The sequence below is a fragment of the Parasteatoda tepidariorum genome, chromosome X1, assembly GCF_043381705.1.
Source record: "Parasteatoda tepidariorum isolate YZ-2023 chromosome X1, CAS_Ptep_4.0, whole genome shotgun sequence".
Taxonomy (NCBI): Eukaryota; Metazoa; Arthropoda; class Arachnida; order Araneae; family Theridiidae; genus Parasteatoda; species Parasteatoda tepidariorum.
In genome coordinates, this window is record NC_092214.1 from 24,386,862 (window position 1) to 24,401,216 (window position 14,355).

General features: G+C 28.9%; 1 protein-coding gene across 4 annotated transcripts in view; it reads right to left on the reverse strand.

The window, feature by feature from the left end:
• Positions 1-2,935: 2,935 nt before the first annotated feature.
• The window catches only part of LOC107449700 (zinc finger protein rotund), a 558,914-nt gene continuing 547,494 nt past the window's right edge, over positions 2,936-14,355 (reverse strand). For 2 of the 4 annotated variants that reach the window (XM_071187671.1, XM_071187675.1), the window contains 2 exons: positions 9,159-9,356; positions 3,442-4,420 (listed from right to left, as the gene is read on the reverse strand). In XM_071187671.1, coding sequence (XP_071043772.1) covers positions 4,116-4,420; positions 9,159-9,356 — 503 coding nt within the window. In that variant the 3' untranslated portion in view covers positions 3,442-4,115. Of the gene's footprint in view, positions 4,421-9,158; positions 9,357-14,355 lie in introns of all 4 variants that reach the window. The other 2 variants (XM_071187674.1, XM_071187676.1) reach the window with 2 other exon arrangements.

Here is a 14,355-nt window from a genome sequence, read left to right on the forward strand (position 1 = left end):
TTAATTTTGTGAAATATATCTAAAGCTAATTTTCAGTTTCTATAATGTATAATATTAAATAGTGATATAATACTATCAATGAGCGTATTTTTTCGTAATATCTATTAATGATATAGAATAATATAAAAAAAAATCTGCAACAGAACTTACCTTGCTGTTTACTTACCTCAAAAATATAGCTGAGTCTTTATAACTTTATAAATAAAATGAATCTTACCTCATTTATGCTATCCGCAATTGAAACTTATCAGTAAAATAATTATAAGTAAACAAAATGTATTAGTAAAAGTTATCAGGTGATATATATGATTGCAAACTTCAAAATCGCTTTTGTACTCTACTTTATATGAAGTTATTGAAAAAGATAATGTTTGAATTATTCATTTTTATTTTCATGAGAATGAAAACTTATTTGTAGTTGCCTAATTAATTTCACGTTGAATTTACTCACCATAATTAAATAAGTATAGAAAAAAATATTTCGTAAAATAATTTAATAACGATACATCTGTAGCTTTGAAGTATTTTTCTGGGAAAACATTTTGCTTAAAGCTTTACTTACCATTGAGTTATGAAGATACTATAGAGTTAAAATTATGAGCTAGAAGTGTATTTTCTCTTAAGTTTGCTTTTAAAAAGTGAGTTTGCAATCATTTACACACTAGCTTATTTTTAATTGAAAATAAATTATTCAAATAACAACGCATAAATTATTTTTCCTAAAACAATTGAATTAAACCGTTTAAATTTAAAACATATAATTTTTAATTTGAAATATGCATTATTTAAATGGGTGAAAGAAAGAAAAAAATAGTTTTTATAAATTCCACGAAATATATATAGAGCAAAAAAAGAAACATTAATAACAAATTTTAATTTGGTTTAACAATGTCGATACATATAGACAGAATTTTGTTATTATTTTCTATGATGGGTTATTCTCACTTAAACAGTAACACCACCACACTAGGAATGTTCGCTAAAGAGGCGTTATTAAAATGTCGCAATAGATCCTCGACACCAATGGCTTACGCAAACACATTCGTTTTGGTTAGTGAAAATTCAGTTCGTTTTGTTATTTTTTTAAAATTTTGCACAGGACATCGAAGGGCAATAAATTTTGCGAAGTAATAAATTCCCATTTCAGTGAATCTTTACCATGCATTCACTTTATGGAACTTAAGTTATCAGAAATAACAACCATTTCCTTAAAAACATGTGAATTTGTTAAAAATCGCTTAAAAATTATGGCACTATCAACACTCAAACACATAATTATATAAATACCATCAAGAAATAACGCACAGATGTTTACAGTCTATATAAAAATTCGGGATTTTTTTTATTGCAGATTACATAGGAATCAAGTTTTTCTCTATATCAGAAACTCATGTCACAACTGCCTTTAGTTTAACGGAAAATCATGACAATATAATGCATAAAATTTTCGTATGATAGTAAATTAAGATATATAACGCTTATGAAACAATAAAGAAATAGTTTTGCAGTCACCGGTATTTATCGTCTCAAAAGTTTGCATAGCTATGTATTTGAATATTTAGAACATTTTAAATTTTGTGCGAATTGAGAATAGTTCTTTATCTTATATTCCCTACAAGTGCACTGTAAATATTTTTAAAGATAGCAACATGGCAATAAAATTATACAACTCGTTTAAACGTCGTAAGGAACCAGACAGAGTTGAATTCAAAAATCTTATTGATCCTCACAATTCACGTGGCGAGGCAAGAAACTAGTAATCTGTTTTCGATACTACTGTATTAGGAACCCGGTACAACATATAGGATGATGCCATATGAGTGACTAAAAATTGAAATAACCGAACATCAATAAATGAAAAAAATTGGTACTTGATGTAAATGATAAACATGAGATAAAGACAGTATAACTATAAGAAGACAAAAAATTATTGTGTATAAATACACTGTTAAAATTTATAAATATTAACTAATGAAATTCCAAAATAAATTCCGTAGTGACAGATTTAGAGTGCCATGCACTTATATACATCTTCTCAGAACACATTGGACATATGATGCTAGTGTTCAGAATAACCGGTGTTATACAGATGAATAAAATAAAATAAAACATATGCTAGAATGCATAGTTTTTGAGAATTAACTTGTGATTAATTTAAACAGCAATGTTTGAATTTTATAGTTAAACACGGTTTCAGATATGTCACAAACTTTCAGGCACGATGTAACTTAATCATTATGATTTTTAAAAATTTGTTTTTGAACACAGTGGTTATAATTAAAGTTAACTTGTTAAGATCTACTTCATGGCCATTCTGGTGGGCGGAAGTCGGTATATACATTAGATGAACCAATGGAAAAAGAAATCACAATAAAATTAGTTCAAATTTTGATCAACAGATGGCACTTTTCATGTACAAGGGAATGTGCTTCATGATCTTTATGTGTGCCCTTTTCTCACCTGGAGGTCAAATTTTGAATCGATTTTTGTATTGCTGATTCTTCTTTCCCATGGTCCATATAACGGAATACACCAAGTTTCATGGACGTCCCGTCAACCAGTAGGGATTCTACGTAGTCTTAATAAGCTAACTTTGATTATAAGCACCTTGTATCACTTAAATATGTAAAAGAAATTATTTTTAACATAAAAAAATGCTTATTTTTAATGAAAATTCTCAAAAACCATGCATTTAATGAAAGTAAAACTGGGAAAAATATTAAAAACAAAACATTTAGAATTTATTATATATCACAGCTAAAGCATAATCGAAACAAAAAAACGACTAAATTTTTGAACTGTAGTTTGGCAATAAAACTGTGGCCAAAGATGTCGCCACATTTTTCACCCTGTAATTTTCTAAGCTGGAAGAGGCTGATGCAAACCGCCATAGTTGACTTATTTAATTAATAGTATCTGCATAAAATCAGACATATTTTCAATATTTTTCTAATTAATCAGAAAAATTTATTGGTTCAACGGCAAATGATGGTAAGTGCATTTATTGAAAATAATAGTTAGATATAAATAAACGTATATATAATTCAAATTAAATGATTTAGTTAATAAAATAAATGCAATAAACACTATAAAGAAAACAATTTTTAACTTAAAATGGGATATTAAAATCGTAAATGCAAGGTATAAGCATGTAAAAAAGCAAATAAAAATAAAAACAATTAAAATCACGAAGCAAATAAAAACTAAAAGCATATACGTACTTTAAGATAAAAATTATTTGATTTGTAAAAAATATATATATATACACATGTATAAAATAATATATTTGGTATCTGCCTTTGTTTAAAGCCTCCCATTCTAGATGATACGAATCTAGTTATAATCACATAAATAAATTTATAATAAAGTATAACTATAATAAAGTATTACAAGAAAACAACACTTAAAAGAAACAGTAATTTTCTGTTCAAAAACATTTGATTTTTTAAGTATTTCAATCTCTAATAACTAATTGAAATATTTTGGATTTTGAAATCACAAGTAATATAAATTTTATATTTGGAAATCGAATAGCGAATAAACATTGCACATACTGCAATAATATATTTGCATTATTGTACAAAACACAAAAACATGTACATTTGAATTGAGAGCACCTTATTAAATAAAATATGGTTACGAAATTCATGATAATACTTCAACGATCGAACGATAATACAATTTAAAATTGTTCATGTAATAGCGCAGAAGAAATGGCTGTGTAGATACATGAAAGAAGAACACTCTAAAATAGTAACTTCTGTGTAGAAAGATGAAACAAAAAATATCAGAGAAATAACATGAATATCGTGCCTTAGTTGTATATATCCCAAAAGAAAAAAAAATCCCAAAAATTGTCTCAAAATTGTAGCCTAAGAGCATCTTACAAAGTGCCTGGTCTCTGTGAATAAGTAACTGTAGAGCTCCTATTTTTTTGGTTACACTTGAAGTGATCCTTACTGGATGGCACTCAAGAGGAAATGCACTTTTCAAATATTTGCCGGAGTTCCGTTGACTAGGATAGTTCGCAGATTCTGCGCCATAACGGTTATCGAATGAGTGAAGGATATAACTGAAGAGTCAAGCAGGATGATTTAAAAATCCCTTCGAACAGGCTACTGGCCGTGGTGAGGACCAAGCAAAGGAAGTGGCTGGACACCGTGCATGTCTGTTCCACCGAGAGTTCCCCCGTGCCCCACCATGGAGTGACTTGGGGAGGAAAGTCCAGGATGATTCTGCCCCATGTGAGATATGGGCCCTAAAGATCCAAGTCCAGAGGGCCCAGGTCCCCCATGTAGTGGTGGAGGCATGCCAGGAACGTCTTTTTGGCGTCTCTCGGCGGCCGCCCTACTCAAGACGTATTGGGCAGCAAATTGATGCTTGGGATCCATCCTCATGTTTTCCATGTGGTGCAAGAGACCTGAAAAAATTTGAAGGATTACGTTTTGCGTAAATGTAAGTTAATCTGCATTGTGAATATCATCGTACAGGGGCCAGCAAATCCCGAGGTTTTGATCACCATGGTGGGCTGGTGCCCAATATTTTAATAAAATTTAATCAGTACTTATTAAATCTGAATATGTTTGGGGAATAGCCAGAACATTCTTAAAATCGATCTGATGATATCTTTAACTGGATATGAAGTTAAAAACTTCAAAGAAAAACAAACTGTTTATTATTATTATTTGTCTTAAAAAAAAATGAAAGGCATGTTTGATTATTATTCAAGTGTGTTCGGCGATTTTAGCTTGTATAATTGTTTGTGCATTTAAACTGTATGCCATATTTCTGATTATTTTATTTATCTATTTTTAAGCAATATTAAATTAAAAATAATAATTGCATTTATGTAATTCCCTTCCATTCCATTGCAAGCTGGCTTCTAAGATTTATCTCAGTTCGGAGAAATTCTGAAACCCTCGTTATCCTTAAATATATTATATAATAATCAAAGTGTTTGAGACTAAGGTTTTCTCATGCTCAGTTGGCATTAATCGCTGTCTTACCTACGTATGAATACTGACCACTGAGGTTATTTCGCTCAATTTTAAAATGCTAGTGAAAACACCGTAAGGTTTTTTCTCTCCAGTAATTTAAAATTGGGTTTATTGGAAAAAACCGTTGGTTTCTTTTTTTTTTTTTTATGAATTGGAGGTAAGGAAATATATTTTGGGCTAAAGGGAAGGCTTATAGAGTTCATTTATGATAGTAAAATATATTTTTATTCCTTTTTTCAACAAGAATTTTAAAATCTGCAGGGAAAAGTTGCCATAACAAGGGTAACTTTGTCCATCAGATTTTTTCAATGAAAATCTGCCTCTAAATCATTTCTAGTTCCTACTTTTATCATGGGTAGAACGTTCAAAAATACATTCGAGAACAGTTGAAAAATTATTTATCTTTCTTTGCTATTAGCAGAAATACCGAGTAGCAGTAGTCGCACTAGAGCAGCACAATGGCGGCAGTCTGGGAAACCTCCCTGAGAATAATCCGAAGACATGCCATCACAATTTTGAGCCTCTGCAGAAGGAATGCCTTTCCCACTTGGGTAACCCGACGACTTGCATGCGAAGTCAAGCTTTTTGTGGTAGAACAGTCTAACGAGAACCGATACTGCACAACCTCTGTCCAAAGGCAGGCTAATCAAAGTGATCACCCATCCGCTCACTGATTGCTACCAGTGAGGCTTGACTTCGGTGATCTACTGGGAATTGTGTCTTAACGTTCGGGATCAGAAATAATGAGAAAAAAGGGCTATATGTATAGCATGGAAAAAAAACTAACGCTCTGAAAAACTTTTGATCGAATGATCGGAATTACACACATTAGGAATTAATCTTAATGGTTCGATTCAATTAATAAGTGTACATTAATTACGGTTCAAATTAGTTAATATACACAATATTTTAAGTTACAAAATCAGACACGATAACGTACTTTCTCAGAATAAAAATGCACTTTTTTCGACAAATTTTGATTTTTGACCATCAAGATATGGACCGTAATTAGTCCCAATAGTTTAAACAGGTGAACAGGTTGAATGTTTGGGCTTCTTAATGTTAATTCTCTCTTTGCGTATTTCGCCATATTTCTGGAACTAATGAAGCGAATAAAAAAAAAATTCCAGCGAACTTGTTTATACGAAAATAATCATATGCAAAAAGATATTTTCTTACAATTATTTATTATTTAATTTACTAACAATCGAAAATAGTATGAATCTGAAAGTACATATATTTTCACACCAATTTAATCTATATAATTTTTAATGTCAAAATCCAAAATTTGTCTGAAATCAGTCAAATAGTTAAGTGATAAAAATTAAAAAATATAAATTATCTGAGATGCTGAAATACGCAATAAAGGAAATAAACATTAAGAGGCTGAAACTTTCAACAGCTCACTAGATTGCGGCTACCCTAGACATTTTGATAGTCACGATTCCAAATCTGTTGGGGGAAAAAATGCATGTTTATTAAGAGAAAGTACGTTTTTGCATATGATTTCATAACTTCAAGCATCGTCTGCACTATTAATTTTCATATTTAAGGTAATACCTTCGAAATATTAAAATTAAGTTCTAGTACGTGAAAATCCGATCATTATATCAAAAGTTATTCCAGGTGTTTTTCTTTTTTGTTCTGTACATAACATAACACATAATGTCTAAAAAATCATAAAAGATGTCTAAAACAACTCCTTTGTCGTTTCCTCGGAGTTGGAGTTTCGAAAACAACGTCGACCAGAGATATGTTGGGTTCATTCACATTTTCATAAAATGTAAACGGCTTCTTTTAGTCTTAGGTTTCCAGGTAAGAAACTTCGAAGTCATCATTGTCCCGAAGGCTTAAAACTTAGGTCAAGAAATTCTTCAACTATCTTACCTATATCTTACTTTTAAAAATTCGTCAGGCACTTTTTTATCTTATTTTATTTATTTATTTTACATCTTTCAGCTTTTTCTATTCTCAGTTTGTAGAGGGGAGACTCTTCATTAATTTCAGGCACTTGTCGTTTTGTTTCTAAATTGGATTTCTAGATAGTTCTAAAGGTTATCTATAGAATTGATGTTCAGGCACAAGAGTGGTCATTACAGAACAATCATCCTTTTCACTCTAATTAATAATTTTAAATATCTTGAAGTGTACTATGGATCGTTATGCTGCAGGATTTACACTCTTTGAGACATTTTATTCATCCAAAATAGAAACATGATATTTTGAAGATGCTCCGTTATTAGATTTAGTACAATTTACTTTCAATATTTACAGATTAGCTGATCACAAGATTATCTCCTCACCTAATTATATAGAGCAATCATCATTTTCACCCTAATTAATATTTTAAAAAATCTTTAAATGTGCTCTGGATCATTATGTTGCTGAACTAACACTCTTTGAGGCATTTTATTCATGTAAAATGGAAAAATGATATTTTGAAGAATCTCTATTATTTGATTTCGTGCAATTTAACTGCAATCTTTACAGATCGGCTGATCACATAATCCATCACTTTAAATGCTGCTTATTTGAACTTATGCTGTTTACCTTAAATAATGCAATTTTTCGCTGTCAAATATAAAAAATAGAGATTCGTCAATACAAAGTTCTTTTGATCAATGTGCATACTTGTCTATGACACACATCAAAGCTCTTGACTTGTCCTTCTCTTGAGTTAATCTTTAAAGAAACTAAAAGGTTTCTAATAGATCTACGCTTCAGAATATGGAACTTTTAAAAAATTTTACTTAACAGCAGAATTTTTAATGCTAAATAGTCTTTTTTTTTTCATTTCTCTTTAAATGTTGAATTCAATCAACACTGCTCACGCGAAGTTATAATATAGCATTAAAAAAGGTTCTTAAAAAATACTTACTACCGTAAAATTTAAAATTTGGTAATAAGAATTCAATAGAGTATATTTAAATGAATAAAATGGGTTCAAAAATTTAGTTGGTTATATAATAATTAAGAAAATTGTGTTCATATAATTCTCCGTAGGTAGAAAATAAAATCACTTTTCTGTATAAAGAGGATCTTTAAGTTATTTAAAAGTTCCTTCAAGCCTCAAAAATTTTAAATTTGTCAGCTTAAATATCATACGACTATTATATCTTGTATATTTAATATTTGTTTCCATAGAATTCGCCTATCTGTTTTATTTATTATATTCTTATGTTATATTCGTATATTTAATATTCGTTTCCATTTGTAAAAGTTCAATAGCGGACTCAAAGCAAGGGGAAGTTCAGTAAAACGATTTCTCTGTAACAAAAATGGCTGAAATCACCCTTTATCAGTATCTTTTCTTTTATTAAATAAAAAAAAAGTATCGATGGAAAAAATTTACTTTTTTTTTTTACTTTCAGCAACAAGGTTAAAGTTTCCTAACCTCTTTTTTTTAGACGTTCTATACATTTTTAAAGATATTTATTATTACTATAGATCTACTATACCGACTCTTCAATTATTAGACGTTCTATGCACTTTAAGACAAGTTAATTCTTATAAAAAAATAATAAGGTAATGTGGAAGTTTCAAGACACAAAAACTGCTAACACACAAAATATACCATAATTTTTATTTTATTAAAATTTTTATCGTACTGTATGTTTATTTTCCTTCCTTTTTCTTAAATTATGAAATTAACTTTATAAATTGACTACTCTTGTATTAAGACACTCAAGCATATTGTGCACTGTACAAGGCCGCATTCAAAGTGGTATTCAGTCTTGCCATATTAAAATACATAAGATGATATAACACCACTTTCAAGAATGAAGTTAAATTAACCAAATCCTCAACTATCTCAAACTTCTTTAAAAGATACGTAAACCTGTGTAAGACTCCTTCTTACGATACGCGAATTCAATAGTCCCACAAAATTACAATTAACTTATGGTGCATGAGGTAGTGCAACTGTTTTTACCAATTTGGGACATCATTATAGAGCTAAACTTAGGTTATCAACTTAACAGGATACATAATTAATTTTTAAAAATATCAAAATGATATAGAAAGCAATTTACATAAAAACGACTAAACAAAATCTACATAAAATATTCATATTAATCAACTTTTCTGATTTTTTGTTTCCATTTACGCTGCGCACATCATATTTATTTTTAATTCTGAAATGAAGGAAAAAATGTAATGTACCTGACTCTTGTGTAAAGACACTCTGGCACACTGTGCAGGGCCACATTCGAAGTGGCGTGGTCATACCAGAAGCCTCGGGATGCCCCGCAATATGCTTCCTCAGGGATCCTTCATTCACGTAAGTCTTGCCGCATACAGGACACGGATGACTTGTGGTACGTCTTCGGCCTGTGGGGGTTACAACGTGCAGAAAAGAAGCTATAACAAAGATAGTGGCCTGGCTCAAATTTTTACCTTTCTTTTTATTGTGCTATTTTGAATAGCACACTAATAGTATTCCCCTTTTAAACCTGGCTGTTAAAAATATTGATTCAAGTTGGACCAATTTTGCTGCAACCTTAGTAAGTTTTTCCTTACAACCACCGAAATTCTGTAATCGTACACCATGATTTGAGAATAAGATTTAATTTAGAAATAAAAGGGATAAAACGTATAATTTTATTAAAGCTGCAGCTGCTTTCGCTATATTGGTACAAAGTGAAACAACTTTTTAAATATTACACGTTCTAGTACAAAATACATCACTCAAAACAAGCGCTAGAATTTCCATTTTTTAAGTTGCAAACACAAATCAAAGGTAATAATGGAATTTTTGAAATATTAAAATGCTGGTGTTTAAAGCAAACTGTTGTAAATACAATTTTCGACATACGTAGTTAACCTAATGCGAATGTAGTAAGAACCTTTTTGAGCTACGAATGTGATATGGAATACTCTTGAGCTTGTTGACAATGATGCAATCTGTAGCATATGGTTCAAGGGGAATAAAAAAATGAGCACGTACTATTGTATTTACTGTAATTGGTATGTTGTAAAAATTGTTATATTATGAGCCAAATAGGATTTATTTTAACAACGTATAAATACAAACCACATTAATTTGTAAAATATGTGATGATGTTTTTTTCCTACCTCGCTTGGATATAAGCTTTTCCATTGAGAATACATCAGTTAAAGCATTTCCTCCAGATTATTTGAAATAAAAATAAACCTTTAGAGTGTTTTAGTTCACGTGTTCGTTAATTAAAATATAACACTAAATAATAATAATAATGATTACATTTTTAAAATTGAAAGTTATATTTTATCTACCTTTCAACTTACACCACCGAAATTCTGACATTAAATTCGGAAAATACGCTTTTCATGCAATTCTCAAGTATGAAAAATATCCTTTAGAAGAAAGTATGCATATCTCGTTTATTTTTAGCATGAAATTACGAATATGTAAATATTTTTTTTATCTTTACTACGGACCATTTTCTTAAAAATTTATATTTTCCTTGACGATTTTTTGTATTTAAGCAGCACACAATTACAAGCTATAGGCAAAGACAAGCCACTCTTATTGAAAGTGGAACCGACACCAACTTGACGATTTTGGCCACAAAATCTTTATCTTTCCGAACTTTTTAGGGTCTAGGAGCATTAGGAAACGAAATATTCGAAAATTCAATCGTAGCTTTTCTACTTTTCTCTTACAAAAACTGTACGCGATGGACCATTTTAATACATGAATAAAGCACATTTTGCTCATACAAAACCACATAGTTTCATCTAAAAGACAGAAAAAATGGTCAAGTTCGTAGCATAATATCATTTTTATTGAGGAGAAGCATCTTAAGGATTGTCTTAAAAAAGGCGTGCCTAAAAAAAATTAGTATCACATGCCATATATAAACATTTAGATTTGTTTCTAAAGTACTTAACACGTTTAAACTAACTTTAAACTAGTTCATGAAACTAATTATGTGAAATATAAATATCCGTACTGCCGATAATCTAGGACTTTCTTTACGTGATATCTGAAATTGACTGGCACGATAGCTTAATCACTTTTTATCCGATTTGCTTCAAAATTTAACATCCTGAATAGTAATGATGTAGCTCACTGCTTAACAGTAAGAAAGCTTTAAATTTATTATCAAAGTGACTGCATATTAAACAAAAGCCCTAATTTTCCTCGAAAACTACATTTGTTGAATCTAAGCTAAAAAGTTTTGTAGGGAATCGGGTATTAAAAACGCGTTCATTTATATTTAATTTTTTAGAAAGTTCTCTAAAATTTGCTAAAGCTTATTTATACGCAATAATAGAAAAAAAAACGCTATAATATGCTTATTTTTATGAGTTGCGACTTTTCAATGTTCTCACACTCATTTACTATCAAAATATGCTTAAAAAAAAAAAAATTCTTTTTACACTTCACATTGGTTCTGTTCATTCATAGTTCCCTTTAGTTAGTAAGTTTTAAAGATATAATTTAATGCATTCGAATCTGATGTAAATTAAATACCCTTTAGGAAAGGAACTTAAAATTTTATAGACAATTTAATACTTGTCGCTTATTTAAAGGTGTTGATTTTTCTTAATTATGCTTACTTTTAATAAACTTAGAAAAATTTATTCTTGATTTAAATTGCTCGAATTGTTTGTAAAACTAAGAAATATGCACTTGTATATATTTCTTAGACTAATTTTATAATTATGTCTAAAGTGCTTTTCACCATTTTCTGAAATAATCGATTACTATTTCTTAAATTTTTTAGACACTGAATTATTTTGTACTTTTTTATTTAACCTTGCTTACTGAAAAAAATTGTTATCATTAAAAAAATTAAGTTTTTCGCTCAAATTTTCACCTGAATATTTATGTATTAAGAAAGTATTTTCCTGCTGAGGCAGCGTTGACATTGATGTAGGAGATAAATACTCTTGTCAGTATATACTATCACGCACTCCATAAGCAGACTTTAAATAAATACAGTATAACCTTTACATTATATACATAATCTTATGTCTTAAAAAGATAGAGCAATTGTTATTCATTTGGCTTTATTCAGTGTTTCAAATACTTAATCCAAACCCTTTGAGTTTTGTAAGTAGCAGTAAAAGCAGATCCAAAGTCGGTAAGATAGGAAAAAATATAGGAATGCCACGATTAACTTAAATGAAAATAATAAGCTTTAATGAAATAAGCTTATTGCAAATGTTAGCTAAGTCAGTACATTTGCAAATGAAGAATACAACCTTATTAAAATAGATTTTAAAGAAAATGTTACAGTAATAAAAAGTAGGAAAATTGTGATGTAAATAGAAAAGTTGTGCTCATTTTTTTGTTTCTTTTTTTAAATTTACAAAGCTTTAAAAGCTTATTTTATAAAATAAGTTTGATTTATATATATTTATTGCAATACATTAATTATTATCAGAAAAATATGAAATAAAAACATTAAAAATAATTCCAACTCTTTGCAGCTTAAAATCAATTCCGGATTAGTTGTAAATTTTTTAACTAATGATAAAATTGCTAAAAAATGTATTTTGAATTGAAAGCTTAAGAACAATTGCAATGTGGGTTAAAAACACAGAAAACAAACTATGAACAGTTTTGTAATAATAAAATACAATAAAAAATCAGGAATTGTCATTAAAAATGTTGAGACAAAATTGAAGAATTCATTATTTTTAAGTTGAAATATATGAAGAAGAAATGTATTTAAACTGCAAGGAGTTTTAGATAGGTTGCAATTTGAGTTAAGAGCACAGAAAATAAATTATGAACAATTTTGTAGCAATAAACTAAAGTAAAAATGTAGGCATTGTTGTTGTCATTTACTTAAATTTAAATTGAATTATTCATTAATTTTAAGTTGGAACGTTTTATTTAAATGATTCTATTCGAATTTGAAGAAAAGATATGCAATAGATATTTTGAGAATCTAAAAGAGATGCAAGCAAGTTAGTAAGTATAGGGAAAAAAAAAACTTCTTTTGGTAAAGGGACTCAATAGGCAAAGCTCCTCAAAGGGTTTGAGTGAGAAATAAAATTTTGTGTTAAAATAAAAACAAAAGAAACTTTGCTTCAATTTACTATCAACTTTATTAAGTAATAAACAGTATTCTAGTCACTTTAAACTTATAAAAATGCCACCATAGATGATACAATTCAAAGCTAAAGAATAAAAGCTCTCCACAAAGCAATAACAAAGATAGATTGCTTTATACAATCGAAAAAATTCTGTTCAATCAAAACATGTTTGGCGTCAGAATATCAAAATACATGCGTAAACAAAAATGACTCATCTTCAAAAGGAGAATAAGCGAGTAAAGCTATTTTTATAATATAAATATATGGGTGTACTACATTAGACTGATGGTTTTAAAAAATGTATAACAGTTAAGATTTAAATTTTAAAAAAAAATCGTGAATAAAATTTAACTGACGGGACATAAATTTTACCTCCCAACGTGGCTAGTTAAAGTTCGAAAGTTTTCCGAAAGATGGCGTTGCAAATTCTTTCTATGGTTTCCTTGAAAACAACAGAAGGGACTTACAATGGCATCTTTATGAACGGTAATGTTACTTTGCGTTTTGATGTAACGACATGTAATTGTGCTTGTTGGTGGACATCTCGAAACTATTGTAATGTGATTTTCACTCATTTAAGTGATTCAAAAGAATTGCGATGATATTTTGAATTGGTTTTTCTTTTAATTGTAAGTTTAATGATCGCTTGTTTAATGATTTGAATTATTGCGCCATCTGTTGAAATTTTTTTAAACTAAAACTGAAATTTTGCAAGAAAAATGTAACACCCTGCAGGATTTGCTATTTTAACTTTAACCGTTTTCCTTTTATAAATTATTAAAACATTCAATCTTATTTAGGACACAGTGTATATAGAAATGATAACTATAGAAATGATAGCTATATTTTTTTTACTAAACTTTAAGTTAATTTTAACTTAAAGTGAATTTTGATTTTAGCTATATTTTAAGTTAATATAAACTTACTTTTAAGTAGATTTTAAAATTAATTGATATTAGATTCAAGCTTTTTAAGCTATTTGTGAAAAAAGGGATAATTTATGGCCTAATAGTTTAATGATTTTGTTGATTGATAAGTTGTATATTATTCGTTGAACTTAAATGATAAAAATCAATTTAAAATGAATAAAAAAACTAAGATGTCTTTAAGAATGAGTTTAACGTTATGCAGTGGAAACATACTTATTTATAGTTAAAAAATCTTTATGAATACAAATAATTTTCAGTTATAGTTAAAAACGCTACTTAAAATTTTACTTGATTAATATTGCAAATAACTTTAATATTGCATTTAAAACAGAAAATCTAAGAGAGTTAAACCATATTCATCGATAACTTTTTAATTATTTATTAAATTGTACTAAGAA